Source organism: Drosophila teissieri, chromosome 2R (genome assembly GCF_016746235.2).
Source record: "Drosophila teissieri strain GT53w chromosome 2R, Prin_Dtei_1.1, whole genome shotgun sequence".
Taxonomy (NCBI): Eukaryota; Metazoa; Arthropoda; class Insecta; order Diptera; family Drosophilidae; genus Drosophila; species Drosophila teissieri.
Window position 1 is genome coordinate 20896692 of NC_053030.1, and position 20083 is coordinate 20916774.

Consider the following 20083-nt stretch of genomic DNA (forward strand, 5'->3'; position numbering starts at 1 on the left):
CACCTGCTTCATTATTAGAACAACCAATTACATATCCAAATGATCCGCATATTACCTAATAAATTGATGAACTCGTATTAGACCCACCGCCGAGTGGCCAAACAAATTAGTACAATTAGTTTTAATAATTGTTTTTGTATACGTCTCACAATGTTGCATGTTTATTTTTTCATAATCCATTGCATTCCGATTTGCAGCTGGCTTTCGATTTTTTGTTCTAATCATAGTCATTACGTGTATATATATGTAGAATTAGTTATAAACTATACTTGGGACTGCTATTTATAGGTGTACACCCTATTTCCTAAGTGTTTATGGTATCTATCGAGTAATCTAGCTATTTTACAAAGTGCATACGAAATATGCAGCCATCGATATTTACATACGATTTAAGCGAATATAGAAATGTATATATAATTTGATAATCATGTTGCGGATATTTATATTACAATTAAATTAGCTTAGCTTAGGCTCTCCTCGGAGAGCTCCTTTGAGCCTGCGGTTACATTCTGCCCGCAATTTTTACAAGTACGTTACTTTATTAGTCTAGCTCTATTTCTTTAGTAGATAAGATTTAGAGTTCATCTCCTTTGACGATCGCCAGGGATAAGCGACTATATGTGTTTATCAATTAATAAGCGTAATCCATTCTGTAGTGGGGTTTGTAGTTATAGTTGATTATTTGTGGTAGGAGGAACCAATTATGCAGTTAATCCGTGTTCTTTCATTGGGGCTTGGCGCCCTGATAGATACCCTCTGAGTACTTGGGCCTGCACTCGGCGCAGAACCACTTGCCCTGCGGCGCCACCATGATGCCCACGCACTCGAAGTGGAACCATTCGATAAGACAGTTGTCCCCGTCGCATGCGATCATCTCGGAGACCTCGTCGTACGGACAGCGACAGTAGCAGTACACAGATTCTCCTTCGCGAGCGAGGCGCGCTCCCGCCGGCGGTCGAATGGGATACCGTATGTTGTTCGCCTTGAAGTACTGCAGTGTGGCGAACCCGGGATTGGGTAGCAGTGCTGGTGGTATGGGTTGATTGAAAGCAGTGGCCGCTGGCGGTGGCGGTGGTGGAACTGGCAAAGCCACCGGTAGAGGAGTTGGCAAAACTGGAGGTGGCGCCGCTTGTGGAGTCGGGACCACACTGGTCACATTAACCTCCGCCTCGTCGTCATCAGAGCTGCTTTCACTGCTGTCCGATGGTGGAGCAGTGGTGGGCAACAGGCTAGGCCGGATTTTGAGAGTCGGAATGGGTGGCAAGTGATCCTCTCGATCGGGCTTGTGACGCTTGGCTGAGCGAGATCCTCCTGTGCCGAGAAGCGAACGCTGTTTGCTTCTTTTCCGCGAGGAGCCCGCCAATGAAGTTCCGCCATTGCTGTGTGAGTGATGGTGGTGGCTACTGTTATTGTTATTCCTGCTTCGCTGCTTAGGCGGTGTGGGCAGATCCTCCTTGGCCCAGGTCAACTGTGGTGGTGGCTGCGGTTTGATAAGCTGCATTCCCACCTGTAGCGGTGGCGCTAGAACGGCGCTCATGTTTTCGTCGTCGCTCGTATAGCCGTAGAACTTGTTGGGACGTCGCTGGCGTTTCGAACGCTTCAGCTGGGCATCGGCATCGGAGCAGCTGCTGCCCTCACTCATCCTGGTCATGGACGATTGCAGTTGACGATGGGTAAGTGGCGTTACAGGGAACAGAGAAGATTCTGGATGTGACTGTATAGGAGTAGGCGGCTCCAGGGGCGCAATCATTCCAGGCATTCCGCCTATCCTATCCATGGGTAGGGGTGTACTAGCCATCGGCTGCAGCTTGCCAGTTTTACTCGTAGACTTTCGTTCCCGCTTCTTTTTCTTGTTCCTCACCTTTTCCCGCTTGTCAGCAAAAGCAGAAGCCTCCTCCGGAAGAGAAGGAGTTGATGGTCGACTGTTTTCCACAATGTCGTAATTGTTGCTCGGCCGCAGTGGGGCATGCTCGGCCATGAGAGCCTCTCGCTTTTGGGTCAGCAGTTCGTTGGCCAGTTTCTGAGGATGGGAGTCGTAGAACTCTTCATCTGTATCCGAGAAAGCTGTATCGAAGTCCGACTCATTGTACATAGGAGGCTTGGGAGAGGGTGGAGCCACTGGATTATTGTTCTCATTGACGGCAGTTGTCTCCTCTACTTGATCCTGCTCATTTGGACCATTCTGACCGTTTTTGAGTGACTCTGAGCTCTTCTTTACTTTTAAAGATTTCTTGCGAGACCGTTTCTGTGGCGATCCGCGAGCAGTAGAGCTATCCGAGTCGTCGGAATTGTCGCTGGAACTACTGCTGTTGCTAGAACTGCAGCTACAGTTGGAGCCGCACGAACAGCTCGAGGAATCGGAGTCTGACGAGCTGGAGCTACTTGAACTGTCGCTATCACTGGAGGCATTCTCACCAGTCGTTTTTATTGATGATTTGTTAGCGGACTTTTGTTTCACGGGTGAGGGTGGTGGCGTGCGGTGCAATTTGCAATAATCGTGATCAGACCAGGCGACGTGAAGTTTTGCGGGCGGAAGAATGGCTAAGTCTTCCCTGTTCTCCTCCTTAACCGCCTGCTCTTCCGGGATGGCCACCGCCTGATTTTGAAGGAGGTTTTTCCAAATTGAAACATCCACTTGATCTTCCTCCTTCTTGGGCTCCGATTCATCATCGGCATCAAGAGCCTTTTCTTCTTTAGAGCCCTCTGAAAGTTTTTCCTTATTTTCCAGTTTGGATTTGCCATCAAGTTCATCGGCGTCACTCTCAGAGGATGGCGACAGCATCACCTTGGGCATATCCAGATCATCCACAGAGGATCGCATTGGCAGTTTAGGCTGCTCCTGGTGGCTGCTTCTCGGTGCATCTGAATCACTGTCATCACTGCTATCCGACTCTGAGAGATTGGGTGCGATAAGATTGAGGTCCTCCAAGGATTCCTTGTTGCGCTTCGACTTCTTGCGTCGTTTTCGATTCTCAGATTTACTGACGGGCGGCTCTTTTGCATTATCGATGCGGTTCGGTTCCTCCTTCTTGGTGGACTCTTTATTGGTTTCCGATTCGGATAAGAGCTTTTCATCATTTTGTGTTCCTTCTTTTTTATCCTCGCCTTCTTCGAGCTCCTCCTTTATCTCCTCCAACTTTGGGGCCGAGGTGGCATCATTCGCCTGCTCCATGGAAGTTGCTTGGGGCAGTTCCTTCGCGACATGACTGTTGGCATGCTTAAGCAAGAGCTTGCGCGACACGAATTTCTCTTCGCAGCCCTCCTCGGTGCACGCATAGCGGAAATCGCCTGAATGCATTCTTTGATGCACCTCCAGGTATATGGCTTTGCTGAAGACGAACCCGCATTGCTCGCATGGAAATTCTGCGGGCGGCACACAGAAGTGGTAGACATGGCGCCAGCGCTTTTGTAGACATTGCTTGCATCCTGCACTCTCCGTTCCGTGCTTCCAGAACAGATGCTTTGAGATGTCCTGCTTGTTGCGATACGCGATACCACAGCGATAGCACAAGTGTAGCAACTTGTGCTTCCACACGTGAGACGACAGTTTCGCTTGGCTCTGGCAATCCTCCAGACAGATATCGCAAGCCTGGTGCTGCTTCCTCAGATGTACCATCAGTCTAAAGGCGGAGGGCAATGGAGCCATATCGCAGAGGCAGCAACGGAACTGAAGATCGTAAACACTTCCGGCTACCTCGCCTGGACAAATATGACACAAAATCTCGCTGTAGCTATAGAAATTAGTTTGACACATGACGCACATTATGTTCGACTTAATGTGCAGTCTTCTGTTGTGGGTGTACAGCTCCTTGTGAGTGGAGGTCACAAAACGGCAGGTGAAGCACTCGTATATTCGCTCGTTGAACGGCTCCACGTACTTGCCATTTTCCAAACTGCAACAACTGGCCGCATTCATATACTCGTTTTCCAAGTGCGGAAGAAAGCTTTTTAGTTTTGCTACAATGGTCTCTGCGTACAGTTCCTCTGCCGTAATGCTATCCACTGTGGCTGTAAATCTGTGCTGGCCTATTAAATGAAGCACCAACTGCTTTATATTTACCGCGATCCTTCGGGCATGATTGCAATATAGGCATAAGGAGTACACTGATTTTAAGCACAAACGCACAAAATCCACCATTGAAAACCGATCGAGAGGACGATCCAGTTGCAGATCCACGGTGTGGGTGTCAGCTCCAGCTACCATTATGCCATCGGCGGGTGGAAGCGGCTGAATGGCAAGGGGCTCGTCAACAGGTTGGGGTTCCTGCAACGGTTGGGCTGGCTCCAGAGATTCCTTCTGTTCCTCCGTAGAATCCCTACTATCTTCCATCTCTGGCCCATTCAAACTATCATCTATGTCCATGCAATCACTGCCGAGACTGTTACGACGCACTGCATCGGGCTGATCTTGAAATTCAGTAATTAAAGCTGGGGGAGGTTCTGGAAGATTGACGTGATTGTTGTGGGGCGACGCAGGCGGCGTTAGTGACCAACGACGCTGTTCCTCTTGCTGTGGCTGCAGGTGCTGAGGAGGATGTACAACCTGTGGCACAACATTTTCCAAATGTGCATTGGCCATAATAACCTTCGACTGCTTTTTGGTAATTATATCCGCCTTGGTTCGCTCAATGTCCAGCTTGGTGCGCTCCAGTTCCGCCAGTACACGATTTAGCTTGGACGCAGTCGAGTCATCGAAGCTAAGCGCTGGCGGTGGAGGAGGCGGTGCATCAAAAGGTAGCTCCTCGGTGGGTGCCGACACTGCTTCTTCCACCGGCTGTGCCGTTTCTAACTCCTCGTCCTCCGTATCCGTACTGCTTAGGGCGGCATCCACAGACTTCTGAAATTCCTTAGGCACCCGCAACATAATTTTGGGCACAACTAACTTGGGAATGGGAGGCGCTGGAGGATCTTCCACGGGCTCTGGCGCTGGAACTATACGAAATTTAGAAAAATGATCTCCAAAATTATAAATGTTTTCTTCTTACTGTTTTCAGCAGGGAACAGATTCTGTATGTCCGAATGGAGCTGCAACTGTTGGGGCTGTTGCTCCGGTATTGCCTCCACGGGCACGGGTTGTTCAACCGGCTCCTGGGGAATCGGCAGTGGCGTTTCCGGTGGTCTACGAACCTTTCGCCGCCTTCTGGAAGGCTTTCGTTTGTTGTTCTTGCAACCAATGGCATGGCCACTTTTTTGATTGCACAAAGCACACGGCTGCATCAGTTGGGAGCAATCGTGATCCTCAAAATCAGAGCCCTGGACAAAAGTGGCTTGACATGTGCAACAAACGAGATGCCTTGCTCTATCCTCCGTTTTCTGCTGCTCTTCCCACGCATCCTTAGCGAAGTGGCTCTGGTCGATGTCATGCTTGTTTTCTAGATGCAGCGACAGCTTTTCTACACTGGGATACACATGGTTACAATATAAACAAATGTAACGCTGGTGGACTTCTCGCATGTGGAGAAAAAAGTGCCAGCACTGGTGAACGGTGCTACACTGGGCGCACCGAAAGAAGCGCTCCTGCTTCAGTGGTAGCTGGGAACTGCTCGTGCTTTGGATACCGTTGCACTGGGCCTGATGCTTGTTCAGCTGCTGAAAGCTTTCGAACTCGAACTGCAAATTGCACTTTGCACAACTAAGGACTTGTAGCGATTCCGTAGAGGCGACAGGCGGACCCACACTGGCATTGCCCTGAAGGCGTTGCAGAAGCAGCGAGGAAACGGAGCCACCTGACTCCATCTTTGTTTGTTTATCAGATTGGCTAACGGAGGAACTCTTGCTACGCCTGCGCTTTAGGGAAAGCTTCAGGGTCGGCGGTTTGGGATTGTGCTCGCTCTCCGGATGATCGATGACCAGCTGCGGCTGCGAAGCGGAGCTTACGGTGCTGCTCCTGCTGCTTGTGCTTCTGCTACGACTCGTACGAACAGGTAGAATCACAGAGAGCGATGGCACCTGAGAAGCGGTAGTGTTCTCCTCCTTAGTGTTGTTGCCAGTGTGGTTTGTTATCACAGACAGTTCCTTGGGGTCTTCCAGCTCTTGGCCGGGTTCCACCATCTCCTCGTCCACGAGCTTCTCTTCTTTCAAAGCCTTATGAGCCCCGTTCAGCTTGATCAACGGAACGACCTCAACAGTATGTTCTTTTAACTTGACACTATCACTGTGTGTTTCATCTTCCAAATCAGACTCGATTTTAATGACACTGGGGGGCGCTCCGTCTTCGCTGCTTGGAAGATCCACATCCATTGTCAGCGAAGGAGAATCCACTGTGTCGGATCCTTCTAAAGAAGTTACACCAATAGGTTGCGATGCAGTATCAACCACTTCTGGCGCTATAGTGGAAACATTTTCGTCAACGTCATCCTTGTAAAGATCGTTTGAAGACTGAGACTCAGCAGTCTCTCCTTCAATCTCCAAAGCTGGACTCTCATTATCTTTAATGGATAAAAACTCTTTTTCCCCACTCTCTGAATCTGTTTCTAGATGTATCACTGGTGGGGTGTACACCTTTTCCTCGACTTCGCTTTCAGAATCATCATTGGCAGATCGAAAATATTTTTCTTCCACTTCATTGCTGTCTGATTCCCTTGGCAGGAAGTGGACTTTTTCATCGGTTTCCGACTCATGATTTGCCCCTAAAGAATCCACCGGCTGCTCTTCTGAATCAGATAAGAACTCCATATGGTTATCACTTAAGGAATCAGTTTTGTCCTCCACTTCGGTCTTCAGTTTGATATCCTTTAAGAACTGCTCTGTGAGTGGGATGCTGTCTGCTTCTTGGAGTTCCTCTGGATTGTCTTCGACCAGCTCTTGCTTTACGAGATCTGTAGAGAGAGGAGCAGTTGTCAAGCAGTTTGCTGGACTTGAGAGAGTTTCTAAATCGACTGGTGTCTCTGTGCTTTTTCTCAGATGGAGAAGAGATTCCTCTGACTGCTCTGTCTCTTCCGTTCCGGCGGTCTCTTCCTCCGGCGTTACGCTGAAACCCTGGCCATTTGCCATGGCTAAATCTATCACGTCATCGTTCTTTTTCGTCTTTCCATCCTCATTTTCCTCAGCGTTGTTGTTCTCCCCATGTTGGTGGCTCTCGCTTTCCTCCTTCGCCACGTCCAGCACATAATGAAGTTCTTCGATGTCGTCTTCCTCGCCGGCAGCTGCTCCTCCCCCGGTGCCCGCTCCCGATCCCGTTTCCGATCCTGTTCCCGCTTCTCCATCATCTCTGTTAGACGTTAGCTTGGCTTGTTGCTGATCCAATGCTTCCATCATATTTTCTGCATTCACACGCTGTCAGCAAAAAAAAGAATAATAATATTTAAGAAAAGGGGGAAAAACAAACAATCAGAGCGCCAATCAATTAAACGCGCTTTGGGCAAAAATTATTTTATCATTACCTTTGCATGCCGTTGGCGTTGAATCCGTTCCGGTTCTCGCTCTCTCTGTTTTATGCTTTTCGTTGTTCTCTACGCAGCTGAAAGCGAAATGAATTTATTATTACGTGAGATATTAGGTTTGGTATTTTGACAAAAAACAACAAAAAATTAGAATGACAACCAAGTCTATCGTTTATGCGGTGGTATATACGATAATTTGTTTCCGAATATTCACTGCATAAACATTAGAATTGCACAAAAATCGCCGGTCATTGGGTGATATTGTAGCCCTGGTGCAAAAGTAAAGCCAAAATAATTGAAAATACCAAAATAAATGGTAAAAAAAAATGGCAACGAGAGAGCCACTTACTGCTAAAAATAAACGAATTTACTTGAAATATTCTTGGAATGGACACTACAATCAAAATGTACAGCAATTATGCACGTTTATTTACCTGCTCTCCTCCTGTGCGTTGCCGTTGCTGTTGTTGTTTTTGTCGTTTCTGCTCAGCGTATTATTGCTGCTGCTAGTGTTGTTGTTGTTGCTGTACCCCTGCTTAGGTAGAATTTTCCCACAAATTGTAGGCGGCAGAAGGAGAGAAAAACGGTACAGAGAGTGGTAGGCAAGAGAGAGAGAGAGAGAGGGAGAGAGCGATGAATTTTACGCGCGCAAACAGCAAGGAGAGAACGTAGCCAAAACAACAACCGATTTCACGGAAGTTCGCTGCACAACTGAACCAAAAAGAGACCGAAACCGAGAGGCCGAGAGATTTTGCCCAGCGGATTGGATTGGACGGGCCGAGACGAGACGGCGCGGAAGGAGAGCGAGGCGCCCCCACCCCTCGGCGAACTTATACAATTAACGCCTGTTTTCAATTGTTTATAAACTCGCAGGACACGGATACGTAATGCAAACGGATTTCACAAGTGCACGCAATTTCCTTTTGCCTTAGTTTCGACTAGAAGCACACCGATATTGTCGAATTGCCTTTTCGCCTTTTTGCGCGTCTCTTGTGCGGGGCAAAAAATTTTCTTCTTTTTGCACGTCGCCTTCCACGCTTTGCATTTTATGTTCTGCTCGATTTGTTCGCGCACCGTTTCACCGTATTTTAGTAGCAGCACGTTGAGTAGAGTATGGGGATTGGATATTTCACAATTTGGCTGCGGGGAGCGTTCGAATAACGCGTTAAAAACAAGATTTTAGCAATATTTTTCGTCTTTTTTACAGCCATGCCATTGAAACACGCGCAGAAGCTAGTGATGGACGATAGTTCGATAGCTAGCGCAGCGTGCTGGTGTGACTGCCAAAAATGCAACCGTGCGACTGGGATCGCTGCGTGGTTCGCTTTCGGTTCAGTGTAAGAATACCGATAGTTGGCCTGTACCAGCGTTTTTTGTTAAAATCTAATATACTTGAGCTACTTAAAAGTGATATCTTGAGTAATTCCCTAAAATTCAAACGAACTATTATAACACGTTCATAATCGCAGGTTTTTAGTCATTACCATTATTCGTATCTAGTTATCGATAGTTTTTCCCATCCCTGAATCGAGGTTCAGTGTCATACCGATTTGACAAGCTCTTTCCGTTTCCTTTTCGCGTGAACGTCCAACATGAGAGCCAAGGGATTGGTTAGTATTTGCAAAAAAAATGATTTAAACAATCATTATTTTAGTTTAAAATGCGTGCAACAGATAAGCAAACATACAGCCCATTTGGCACAAACGTTGGAATTCTTAAAACTCCGAAATTTCTGTGTAAAAAACGACTTGGGAGTGAGAAGTGTCGTGGACAATGTTTGTTAAGCCACTTTTCTTAAAAAAATGGACCTAAGCACCTCACGAAAGTAATTCAATTAACTATGAGAAATAATAATGCAGGACAAAGCTAAAACGAACTCTAATTAAAACTATTTCAAAAATTTCCATGTAATAGAAATACAACTGCTGTGTGCCGCCGATAACATAACCTTCAAAAATCAACAGCCATGCGTGTGTTTGTTTGCGTGCAACTGCTCACATTTGTTTACAATTATTTTAAAAAAGACTCGTTTAACTAAATCAAATCCCATTTGCAGTTGAAGGAGTACGAGGTCGTGGGCCGCAAGCTGCCCAGCGAGAAGGAGCCCCAGACTCCCCTCTACAAGATGCGCATATTTGCCCCCGACAACATCGTGGCGAAATCCCGCTTCTGGTACTTCCTGCGCCAACTGAAGAAGTTCAAGAAGACCACCGGCGAGATCGTGTCCATCAAGCAGGTGTACGAGACGTCGCCCGTGAAGATCAAGAACTTCGGCATCTGGCTGCGTTACGATTCCCGCTCCGGCACCCACAACATGTACCGCGAGTACCGTGACCTGACTGTCGGCGGTGCCGTCACTCAGTGCTACCGCGACATGGGAGCCCGTCACCGTGCCCGTGCCCACTCCATCCAGATCATTAAGGTGGACTCGATCCCTGCCGCCAAGACCCGCCGCGTGCACGTGAAGCAGTTCCACGATTCGAAGATCAAGTTCCCTCTGGTCCAGCGTGTCCACCACAAGGGCAACAGGAAGCTGTTCTCGTTCAGGAAGCCCAGGACCTACTTCCAGTAGGATTCTCCTGCATCCTTTACCTATGACTTAGTGGATTTTTTCAATAAATGAGAACGTTGAAGAGTACACTAGTTGTCAATGCTTCTTTATTTGAGTTCTCCGCACGCGTATATAACAATCTTTTGGCTGGGAGTGCCCGACTTGGAGCCACAACGTTCCATCTTGCGCACCACCTCGGCGCCACTGATGACATGACCAAAGACGACATGCTTGTTGTCCAACCAATCCGTTCTGTGGTACAAAAGAAATGTAATTAGAGAGAAAACGTTTAGGCTTAAGTTGTAAAACCAACTAACTTTGTGGTGCATATAAAAAACTGCGAGCCATTTGTGTTGGTACCCGAGTTGGCCATGGACAGGGTTCCAAAACTGTTGTGTTTGAGACTGAAGTTCTCATCGTTGAACTTCTTGCCATAGATGCTCTTGCCGCCGGTGCCATTGTTGTTGGTGAAGTCGCCTCCTTGGCACATCTGTTGAATGGGAAGATTGTATTAAAAGAATACGTAGCGAAACTAAAAACTTACAAACTCGGGTATCACGCGGTGGAAGGAACAGCCTTTGTAGCCGTAGCCTTGCTCGTGGGTGCACAATTGCCGAAAGTTCTCCGCCGTCTTTGGCACCACATCTGCCCGGAGGAGCATCACAATGCGACCAGCGTCATTGCCACCAATTCGTACGTCAAAGAACACTTGTGGATTGCGTTTTTCTGCTTTTTCGATGACTGCCGGCCCCGTGGAGGGCGTTTCCACTTTCTCTGCCTCCGGTTCGCCCTCCGGCTGCAGCGTGGCACCCGCATGCTTCTGCAACCAGTCGTCATCTGCCCAGACAGGCTTGAAACTGTCCTCCTTAACGCGCACGGGTTTCGCCAAATTCACGCGGATTGTGCGGCCGCAGAGCTCGGAGTCGTTCTGGAAGTAGTTGATAAGTTTAACAACTTGGTTGGGTTGATTTGCTTGCTCCTTCTTACCATATTATCTATGGCAGCAGCCGCATCCTCGCTCTGTTCGTATTCTATGAAGGCGAATCCACGGTGGCGTTGGGATTCGTAGTCCGCCGGCATTTGGATATCGGCAATATCGCCAAAAGGTATGAAGGCATTGTTCAGCAGTCTCTCTGTAACCTCGTCGGCCAGGCCGCCCACATAAACGGTGCGTTTGTCGTTAGTCATGGTTGAATTAATTCATTAAACCACAAAAAACCAGTAAAATGAAAATAAACAAGCTGCAAGCAAAATGTATGTTTATGCCAGACAATCGATTCAGTGGCATCGATTTCCTGCAGTTATCGATTTTTTCATTTACTTAAAATGTAATCGATAGCGGAGTTTTCCACCAAGGTTGGCGACCTGCGTAGTCTTTTATCGCCTGGCAATGCCGCACAAGTTCAAAACGATACCCGCCAAATGAATAGAAACAAACGTCGTTAGCAGCTGGGGTTTAAATTATTTATTGATTAAGATAAGCTACACTAAGATTATGTTATTACTGATCCGCTTTCGTTGCCGCATAAGCCCTCAATGCTCGTGTTGCAAACGCTGGTGAGATTGTGTGTGTTCGTTTGGGGCCACAAAAGCTGGAAGACCGTCACACAATAGCCCGGCACAAAGGCAAAGGATGCGTAGAGGATCAGGGAGACGAAGCTGCCAAGAAGGACATCTAAAAATGGAAAATAGCATGGTGCGACATAACAATCCATTAGCTGGTTTCGTGACTAAGAACGCCGGAGTGACCGGCATAGATAAGATATCGATGGGTAAAGACAATATATCGCGCCAAAGTTGATACCCTGTAGATACGAATGGTGCGTCCGTAATCTTCCCCCCGTCCAAGGGCACAGTCCATTGGTACTTACTGAGGAACACCTTCTCCCACGGCTCACAGATGGCGATCTGTGTGTTCAGCTCGTAAAGATGGTACAGCCATTTCACATAGCGCTTGAATTTCGCATAATCCTCGGCCAGCTTTGGGAACATGCTTTTCGACATGGGCTTGTGAAATCGATGTCAGGCGATGTCGACGGTGTCAGGGTGCGCGGCGAACTAACCCAACGACACTAAGTGCGACACCTGGTACCTGCGTCCCCGTCAGCGCCTTATCACTGCATACAACTACACGCTTCTTTTTTCTATAACCACACATATATATTTATATACATTTTTCGGGCTGTAAACCAAATTAAATAGATTTCATTTCGGCCTCAGTTTCGATCGTCAGTTGGGCGTTGCGATAAAAATCAGTCCATGCGGCTACGCTTGCACTTGTAAACTGAACCGATAGCGAATCCCCAATGGCAGGGGGATTGCCTCTGGCATTTTGGGGCCGTGACTCACTCCACCAGTGGCACCATGGACAGCAGGAACAGCCACACGGACAGCACATCGTTGGCGTGGGCGTGCAGGTGGACGGCCACACAGAACTCCACGGAGGCGTCGTGGTTGTAGTGGATGCAGGTGGTCCGGATGCGCTCCGATATCGCCGCCAGATTGGTGTACGCAAAGTTAAGGGTGAAGCCGTAGAGCTGCGGGCAAACGGGGTTAGTGATCGATTGCGATAGTGATTGATGAGTGGGGTAGGGTAGGGCAGGGGTCGGCTGGTGACGACCAACTGATAAATCCGCCAGGTGAACCGCTGTCGTTATAAATATCAAAGTAATTGCTGCCTTCGCTAAACTACATAAATATATGATTTCTAGGAGGAAAGCCAGCTTGCTAGCTTTTTATCTGGATTATCTGGATATGTTGATCTGAAGTCCGAGAAATAGTCATCTATTTATCTACAGTTTCATATCTTTAGGAACGTGGTTCTGTTGTTAACTTTTTAAAAACTTTCCAGCATTACATTTCATGAAAAGACAAATGCCTCTTGATAGTTCCTACTCATATCTATTTAAATCGAAAGATAAGAAAGCGTACCCTGTAGTTGGGAAATTCTCGTTCCAGTTGCTCGCTGAAAATGGGCTCATCATATCGGCCTCTGGAGAAGGTGGCTAGGTTTTCCATGTCGCAAAGGATTTTCTGGAGGCGCGGCTGAAAGGCTCTGTGAACTGAAGCCATTAGATATCGCTAGTCCATAAGAGATTGGGGGAATTACTCACCGATTCCAGATGGTTTTCCTGGTGGTGCGCCACGCACTGATCTTCTTCATGATCTTGCGCTCGATGTGCTTCTGCAGCTGGCTGAGTTCGTAGCTCCTCTTGTATGCGTAGTCCAGCTTCTGGACGCCGCTTTGGGGTGCAGGAACTCGTCGGCTGAAGAGTGGAAACCAGCAGGCGCCATCCTGAAGATTAAAATGGGTCATGCTGACACGGATTTCCGTCTGAATATTGAAATATATCTGGGAAATACCAAGGGATTAGGACAAATTTAAGGAGACAGCACAGCGGACCACTCACATTCTGTTTTCCCACCACACAATATATTCGTCTCAGCGGACAATGCACATCCTGAAGTTGGTATCTCTTCCCAGTGGCCGGGGAAACGAGGAAGAGCTCAGCAGTTTCCGGCTGGCGGAAGAGCACAAAGGAGCACTCGCCATGGGGACAGGCCACTCCCAGAATTAGCCAGCACTCCAAGCCCAAGGATAGCATGTAGTTACAGAGCAGGACACCCAGATCCTTGACCGAGCACCACGTACTGTCCAGCAGGGCCTGATTGTCCAGCCAAACGCCACGGAATCCCAAACAGGGATCATAGCTACGCAACTGGCTGAGCAGCGAAACGTAGCGAAAGGAGCTCTCCAGAGGATTCTCCCCGCTGGCCACAGCTGGGGGAAGGGGCACTGCATCGAGGAGTCTGGTGAGACACACCCTCTTGCCTTGGGCAGTGCACACCAGCGGCTCCACATAGCGCTGTGGCTGGGGAAGCAGTTGCTGAAGCTCCAATCTCCTTTCGCCGAGGTATTGCTGCAGTTCCGGTTTCTCCGCACAGGCCAAGGCGCACGATTGCAGGGGCATTAGGTCCCCACCGCTGGGCTCGATGCTCAGGTAGAGCCACAGATGCACTGCCTCCTTGAACTCCGGATACTGGTCCGTTGACATGTTCGTGACGGAGTCTATCAACGGCCGCTTGTAGCCCACCAAAACCTTGGGCATGGCCAACTCGATGCAGCCCTCGAACTTGCGGTAAAGGATATGGTTTAGATGGCTGGATGGCTTACATGAAATCATAGCTCACCTTGCGACTGGCCAGCAAGCTGTTGATGGGCACGCGGAACTCGCCCAACCAGTTGCACTGCACCCGCTGGTACAAGTCGGATGCCTCGTCGCTGTACTGCTGCTCAATCAACTCGTCGAACAGACTGATCTTCAGATCCTCGCGGAGATCGCCGAACTGGCTCTGGATCTGCAGCTGCAGTTGCTCGTTCCAGGTGGGATTACTGCCCTCGGCGGTGCGACTGCGGCACAGACGCTGTCCATAGCTCAGGGTCACAAAGGGTCGCACGTTGGAGTACATGAGGGCTGGATGGGGAAATTGGTGTTTTACATATGTATATGGATCAACTTTTAATCAACCATTTTATAAGATTAAATAGTTGTATAGTTCGTATCTGATAGATACTTTATCTATCGGACTTTATTACTTTAATCAGAACATTACTCACTCTGTGTGACAAACAGACTGGTGCTCATATCGCCACCAGCGCTGGAACGCCGCTCATTGAGATTCAGGATGTGGCGACTGCGCACTGGGACGCCAGTGGCCCGCACCACGTGGAGCGAGACGCAGAAGGTCTTGAAGAGATCGGTACCGGACTGCTGACCCGACCAAGCAGGTGGTTCCCTGGGCAGAGATGCACGCTGCCCTTGGAAAACGGAGCAAAATGCCCGCCAAAGGGCCGTCCAACCGGTAGCCGCTGAGCGATCCGAATCCTCGGCCAGAAGGAGCAGCGGCAGAGGCGTCTGTAGGGCCTTGGCCCTCCTGGCACTCTGGCTGGCAATCACCTCGTACAGCAGCTGGAGGAACTTTCGCCCGCGATGCTTGTGCAGATCGATGGGATTCCAGTAGGTGCCCGGTTCCAGGAGCTGCACTGTTTCCCGGCCATCCGGTAGCGGTTCCTCTTCCGAGATTTCCTGCTCCAGGGCGGGTACGAAACGCAGCTGCTTGGTATGCAGATTCCTCTGGTGATGACGGGAGTGCAGTAACTGGAAACGCCGGTTATCCAGAAGGACTTCCAAGCCACAGAATTGAAGCTGCTGTTCAGCGAATATCAGCGGAGGTAGCAGACTCTTTTTAGTCCTTCCACTGGGCGGTCTGGGAGTCACTAGCTTCTTGGAGGCTTGCGGCAGGGCGGGTAAGCTCTGCGGCATCAAAATCTGACGCAGTGCATCCGGTAGTCTTTGCACATCGTCCAGGTAAAGGGAACCTCCCCATCCCTCCGTTGATCGGTACTCGTAGTACATATAGACGTCACCAGCCAACTGGGGGGAGGATACAGTCTGGAAACTGAGCTTCTCCTGCACTGCATCATCCTTGGAGCTCAGCAGGAGCGGAGTGCTCATCTGGGCCAGGCGGCGACTCTTTGGAGTCAACGTGGATTTCTCATAGAGCTGGAAATAGGTACATAGATATATATATAATCAGTCCTGCTCTGAAACCCACTTTTCACCCACCCATATGTTGAGGTTCTCCGGAAGAGACCGTTCCAACAGCACTCCAATGCACTCGTTGATGGATATCTGGAGATCCGGCTCCAGGCGGTAGCTCCTGCTCTGGCCCACAAATTGTCCGTCCAGGAATATCTTTAGGAAGTAGTTCCGCGCCTTGGGCAGCTGATCACCGCCTGGAATGGACAGCCTGACAGCTGCTTCATCCGCGTGCAGGCGAAAGACCTCCACGAAAGGCTCCTCCGGATCCTTGAATGCCTTGTCGTACTCCTTCCTCAAGCCAGCCATAATGCGATCGAATTGTGGTTTTCGTGGTGGCTTCGATTGGCCCGTCGATGTGCGGCTGTGGGTCCTTTGGTCGCTCCACAGGCGCAGTCGGGTGTAAAACACCTCCAGGTGCTCGCGATACACCTCGGCCAGGTCCGCTTCAAAGCTCTCCTTCCACGAGCAGTAGGAGGCCTCCAAGTCTGGGGGATGCACCACACGGAGGCCCAGTTGGAAACGTGTGCACTGGAAGCGCTGCTGGCGGCGCAGCTCCTTCAGCTTGGCCCACTCCTTCAGCAGACGCTGGAGAAGATTACGCTGGGCAGCCGACTCGGCGTAGTAACGTTGCCTCAGCTGACTGGTCAGCTTTAGTTGGCGCTTCACCTCTGCCGTCTGATCCTGTCCAGCGGAGGCGAGCAGCTTAAGTGCCACCTGGCGGGCTATCTCCAGTTCCTCCCTTAGCTTCCGGCAGATCCTCTGCTTCTGCTGGTGGCTATACACATCGAAGAGATCCCCTAGCTGTTGCGCCAGTCGGTGCTCCTCCAAGAGTTGAGGGTGCAAGCTGAACCGGAGTTGCTTGAGGCACAATTTCAGGCAACGTCTGGAGGGCAGGCCCTTCAACTCACTTGGCGGCATGGGTGGGAAGAAGACGCTTTGAAACCTCCTATGGCACACACTACGATATAGATGTTTTCCCATCAAGAATCTCGCAGGATTCTGCCCACTGAGCTGACCAATCAGATTGGAGCCCAGTTTTCCGGACTCGCTTTTGCACTGCTCCTGGTAGCGGTTCAGCATACGGGTCTGGAAATCCTTCAACTGGGCATCACTCAAGTGCAACTGAAAGTGGAGGGTATTACTCGGTCGATAGAGTAGACTCTCATCATAATAGTGGCGCTGCTTGAAGAGCTGACTCCAGGCCAGAGGAGGATCGTTCAGATCGATTTGTATAAATGTCTGGGAGGGCGAATCCGCCGGTTCCGCGGCCAGTTCCCCGCCAGAATCCTCGTCGCTCTCCAGGCCAACATCTTGGGCAGCAAAATCGTTCTCCTGCTGCATCTCACCCTCAAATCCATGAAAGAACTCCAGGCTAAGCGCCTCCATATCGTGTTCTTGGCCAGAGATTGCGCCTTCCGTCGCCCTCATCAATCTTTGCACCTCCTGCTCCCTCTTCCGATAGCCTCTGGTCGTATGGGTCTTGCGTTTCTTTTTTGCAGTCTTCTTGGGTAGAGCGGCGTCCATACTTATATGGTTAGTGCAAACAGAAAATGCTATGCTAAAAGTACTCCGCCTGCTTTGACCTCCCAACTGGTTGCTAATGGCAACTGACTTGAACAGCCAGTGTTACACCTGCTCTGCTATCGTCTATCGCCTTCAATGACAATTAAAAACATACCCCAAACATAATTTGTTTTCGTTTTCTTTTTGCTGTTTACATACAAATACATGGCAAATCTACTATTAGGCATACTGGAAGGAGGGGTGTGCTCAATAAAGGTTATTTAATTAGATGTTAGATTGATGCTCGCAATTGCTGACTGAGTTGAAGTTTACTTTTGGGCTTATAATTCGTATGTTGTATGTATAGGCAAAGGTTCCGCTTAGAGTTGTTTGCAAGCAGACGCGTGCTACTGTATTGGATAATGGATTAGGGCCCTGGCATCAACCAGGGCGTAGACGCGTCCCGGACACGAAATGTGAAGCGACAGGATCGTTTCGAAGTAGGCAGGGGACGACAGCGTTGGCGTGGCGTTGAGGGGGTCGTCTACTCCAGCAGGGTGACTTCTTCCTTGACTAAAAATTCAACAATTTCTTCATCCACTTCGTCAGTTTCCAAGTTGTCTGTGTCCACATCTGTTGGGTAAAGATAATATAAAGTATTTCGCTGCATTAGCTCTTTCTTTAGAATACTTACGCCCTCGCAGCATGATGCGACGACTCTTTTGATCCGCCCATTCGGCGATACGCTTGTTGCGGTACTCCATAAAGGTCTCGCGCAGCTGCGAGCGCTTCTCGAGCAGCTCCTTGGAGGCACGGGTAAGGCGCAGGCGATCCTTTTGTTCGAAGGCAGCATAGTACTTCTTCAAGTTCTTCTTGATCTCCTTCTGCTTCTCTTCGCCAAGCAGGGTGGGAGGACGCGGGCGCCACAAGAACTGCACAAAGTTCTTGAGGATGGTACGCTTGATGATGCGGCCCTGGAACGTGTACATGTTGAAGCCGGTGTCCTCCTTCACCTTCCATGACGAGACACCAGTCACAACGTAGCGTCCAGTGGGATCCCACTCGACCTCGGAGGCGCGGAAATGATCGGGCGATGCGCTGATGATGTAATCGTTGGTAGAGTCCACAAACTCGAAGGTACCCATGGTGAGGTTGGCCATCACGATAAACTGACCGCGTGGCGACCAGAACAGATGCGTGCAGGACTTCTTTTCCAGACGCTTCACCAAACTGGGCTTCACGCCCTTGTTCACCTCGTAGAAGCTTACATTCGACGAGTTGGGCTCACCGTGAATGATGGAGAACTTGTTGCCGATGGGCTCCCAGGCAAAGGCCAGAATGAGCTCGCGAATCTCCACAGAGTCAACGGGAATCTCCTTTTCGCGCATGTGGAAGATCTCGAAGTTGTAGAACATGCCCAGAAACTTGACGTCCAGGTCCTTTTTGTCCTTCTTCAACTTTGAGTAGCGATCAACCTTAACGCACAGATAGTCGCCGGACTTTTGCCAATGAAGCTTGCAGTCGGCCACATGGAAAAGGTTCTTGTTACGGATCTCACGCTTCTTGGGGATCTCCATCAAGGTAACGCGGGCGGGTATTTGGTTCTGCTCCTCCACCCAGTAGGCGATCACGTTGTCTGTGGGGGACCACGAAAAGCCGCGAATGCCAGGAATCTTGATGGACTTCAGGTCCAGAAGGAAGAAAGAGGGTGTCTCGTAGATGTGAATCGAATTCTCTCCCATGCGAGCCACAAACTTGTCGTCGTGCGACCAGCGGAACATGGAAAGAACCGACATGCCATCGGCAACAAACGAACGCTTCTCGGCTCCGGTGCGGATGTCCCAGATGATGATCTTTTGGCCCGTGGGTGTGGGTCCGTAGGTCACCAGGTAATTCTCGCAGGGCGAAAACTCCACAAATTGGGTACCAGGATGGGGGAACTTCTGGATCTTCTGGAAACTGCTGCCACCCCAGATGGCCACGCCGGGTTTGTGGAAGGTGACAACATAAGTACCCAGGGGCGACCACTTAACGAAGGTGTCGGTGAAGCGTTCGCGGGTCTCCAGCTCAAAGGGTTCGGGCAACACGTTCTGCCAGAAGCCAACCTGCACGCAGTTTTGGGCGGTTTCCGCAGCCACACAGTATTGGTCATAAGTGTCCGGGTCGTTGATGAAGTTGTATAGGTCGCTCTGCACCTTGAAGGTCTGCACGGTTGGCGGCTCCCACTTCTCGGGGATGTTTTCGTACCTACGAAGATAAAATTTGATTAATTGCATTATTTGGCGCGGTTACAATAAGAACTTACTTCTGGAAATCGGTAAAGAGATTGACGGCAAAGGTGTGGTTCTTGTCCAGGCGATGGTTGTTGAGCTTCTTGACGGCCTCCTCCGCCTGGCTGGCCTGCTTGTATTCCATGAAGGCGTAGCCCTTGGTCTTGCCATCCTCGTCGACGGGATATACCACATTGACGATGTCGCCGTAGTTGGAGAACAGCTTGTTGATGACCGACTTCAGCTTATCCAGGCGCTCCGGCTCCACCTTGGGGATGTTGTCCACCACCACTACGCTCTCGACGCCATCAGCCTCCGAGGGGCGCTGGGCCAACATGTCACCCAGCAGATCTGAAAGTGCATCACGAATGTATTTAATTAGATATGCAAATGCAAACTTTCGCACACCGCACACGGATTGAGGTTAGATCGCCGCGTGTGCTGCGCTGGCAGTAGGGGATTTTTACCTTCATCACTGATGTTATCCACAAACCCGGGCGGATCTTCAAAGTTCGGCTCCTCTTGGTAATCGCTATCATTCGCATCCGCACCGGAGTGCTCCTCGCTTTTCTTTTTGGCCATATTCACCGATCTATTTGCAATTTTCCGTCATCAAACACACAAGCACAAAGTGAAAAAGGAAGAGCGAGATGCCGCATTTGACAGTCAGGGCGAAACGCTGTTTTGTGTGAATGGTAAATGTTGCCAACTGGTCAGTGTGTTGACAACGCGGCGGAGGAACTGTTATTAATACTTATATGTACATATATACAT

The 20083-nt window shown here is 49.6% G+C and overlaps 6 protein-coding genes across 7 annotated transcripts; 1 reads left to right on the plus strand and 5 right to left on the minus strand.

Moving 5' to 3' along the window:
* Positions 1-128: 128 nt before the first annotated feature.
* Positions 129-8645, minus strand: LOC122612490. 2 transcript variants are annotated; one of them, XM_043786148.1, is made up of 4 exons: positions 7817-8645; positions 7383-7459; positions 4986-7275; positions 129-4926 (listed from the first exon to the last, which is right to left on the minus strand). In XM_043786148.1, exons 3-4 carry the CDS (start codon positions 7255-7257, stop codon positions 725-727), a joined length of 6474 nt encoding a protein of 2157 aa, XP_043642083.1. In that variant the 5' UTR covers positions 7258-7275; positions 7383-7459; positions 7817-8645; the 3' UTR covers positions 129-724. The 2 variants fall into 2 exon arrangements, with proteins under 2 accessions (XP_043642083.1, XP_043642082.1); XM_043786147.1 differs by having other exon boundaries at positions 129-4932.
* A 230-nt stretch (positions 8646-8875) lies between these two features.
* LOC122612692 (60S ribosomal protein L18a) lies at positions 8876-10020 on the plus strand. The gene is made up of 2 exons (XM_043786467.1): positions 8876-8992; positions 9439-10020. The coding sequence occupies exons 1-2, from the start codon at positions 8975-8977 to the stop codon at positions 9952-9954; spliced, it is 534 nt and encodes a 177-aa protein (XP_043642402.1). The 5' UTR covers positions 8876-8974; the 3' UTR covers positions 9955-10020.
* On the minus strand, positions 9823-11206 carry LOC122612691 (peptidyl-prolyl cis-trans isomerase E). Its single transcript, XM_043786466.1, has 4 exons — positions 10921-11206; positions 10478-10861; positions 10251-10423; positions 9823-10185 (listed from the first exon to the last, which is right to left on the minus strand). Exons 1-4 carry the CDS (start codon positions 11119-11121, stop codon positions 10041-10043), a joined length of 903 nt encoding a protein of 300 aa, XP_043642401.1. The 5' UTR covers positions 11122-11206; the 3' UTR covers positions 9823-10040.
* A 184-nt stretch (positions 11207-11390) lies between these two features.
* Positions 11391-12004, minus strand: LOC122612693 (serine palmitoyltransferase small subunit B). The gene is made up of 2 exons (XM_043786468.1): positions 11805-12004; positions 11391-11608 (listed from the first exon to the last, which is right to left on the minus strand). Exons 1-2 carry the CDS (start codon positions 11935-11937, stop codon positions 11427-11429), a joined length of 315 nt encoding a protein of 104 aa, XP_043642403.1. The 5' UTR covers positions 11938-12004; the 3' UTR covers positions 11391-11426.
* Positions 12005-12091: 87 nt separating this feature from the next.
* Positions 12092-17152, minus strand: LOC122612690 (coiled-coil and C2 domain-containing protein 2A). Its single transcript, XM_043786464.1, has 7 exons — positions 15561-17152; positions 14552-15497; positions 14125-14408; positions 13344-14066; positions 13047-13285; positions 12865-12988; positions 12092-12470 (listed from the first exon to the last, which is right to left on the minus strand). The coding sequence occupies exons 1-7, from the start codon at positions 17058-17060 to the stop codon at positions 12279-12281; spliced, it is 4008 nt and encodes a 1335-aa protein (XP_043642399.1). The 5' UTR covers positions 17061-17152; the 3' UTR covers positions 12092-12278.
* Positions 17153-17222: 70 nt separating this feature from the next.
* On the minus strand, positions 17223-20020 carry LOC122612562 (eukaryotic translation initiation factor 3 subunit B). Its single transcript, XM_043786269.1, has 4 exons — positions 19777-20020; positions 19345-19660; positions 17734-19286; positions 17223-17672 (listed from the first exon to the last, which is right to left on the minus strand). Exons 1-4 carry the CDS (start codon positions 19889-19891, stop codon positions 17584-17586), a joined length of 2073 nt encoding a protein of 690 aa, XP_043642204.1. The 5' UTR covers positions 19892-20020; the 3' UTR covers positions 17223-17583.
* Positions 20021-20083: the final 63 nt, after the last annotated feature.

What these genes read in the sequence shown, in the direction of transcription:
- LOC122612562 (XM_043786269.1), bottom strand. Translation starts at nt 19,891, where the DNA reads ATGGCCAAAAAGAAAAGCGAGGAGCACTCCGGTGCGGATGCGAATGAT. An exon ending in CTCTTTACCGATTTCCAGAA is followed by an intron (nt 19,287 to 19,344) that starts GTAAGTTCTTAT and finishes TTATCTTCGTAG; the next exon opens with GTACGAAAACATCCCCGAGA. An exon ending in TCGCATCATGCTGCGAGGGC is followed by an intron (nt 17,673 to 17,733) that starts GTAAGTATTCTA and finishes TTTACCCAACAG; the next exon opens with ATGTGGACACAGACAACTTG.
- LOC122612490 (XM_043786147.1), bottom strand. Translation starts at nt 7,257, where the DNA reads ATGATGGAAGCATTGGATCAGCAACAAGCCAAGCTAACGTCTAACAGA. An exon ending in TCTGTTCCCTGCTGAAAACA is followed by an intron (nt 4,933 to 4,985) that starts GTAAGAAGAAAA and finishes AATTTCGTATAG; the next exon opens with TTCCAGCGCCAGAGCCCGTG.
- LOC122612693 (XM_043786468.1), bottom strand. Translation starts at nt 11,937, where the DNA reads ATGTCGAAAAGCATGTTCCCAAAGCTGGCCGAGGATTATGCGAAATTC. An exon ending in GTGGGAGAAGGTGTTCCTCA is followed by an intron (nt 11,609 to 11,804) that starts GTAAGTACCAAT and finishes TTCCATTTTTAG; the next exon opens with ATGTCCTTCTTGGCAGCTTC.
- LOC122612691 (XM_043786466.1), bottom strand. Translation starts at nt 11,121, where the DNA reads ATGACTAACGACAAACGCACCGTTTATGTGGGCGGCCTGGCCGACGAG. An exon ending in CTGCTGCCATAGATAATATG is followed by an intron (nt 10,862 to 10,920) that starts GTAAGAAGGAGC and finishes AACTACTTCCAG; the next exon opens with AACGACTCCGAGCTCTGCGG. An exon ending in TTTTTTATATGCACCACAAA is followed by an intron (nt 10,186 to 10,250) that starts GTTAGTTGGTTT and finishes TTTGTACCACAG; the next exon opens with AACGGATTGGTTGGACAACA.
- LOC122612690 (XM_043786464.1), bottom strand. Translation starts at nt 17,060, where the DNA reads ATGGACGCCGCTCTACCCAAGAAGACTGCAAAAAAGAAACGCAAGACC. An exon ending in GCTTGCTGGCCAGTCGCAAG is followed by an intron (nt 14,067 to 14,124) that starts GTGAGCTATGAT and finishes CTTTACCGCAAG; the next exon opens with TTCGAGGGCTGCATCGAGTT. An exon ending in GAGAATTTCCCAACTACAGG is followed by an intron (nt 12,471 to 12,864) that starts GTACGCTTTCTT and finishes GTTTGCCCGCAG; the next exon opens with CTCTACGGCTTCACCCTTAA.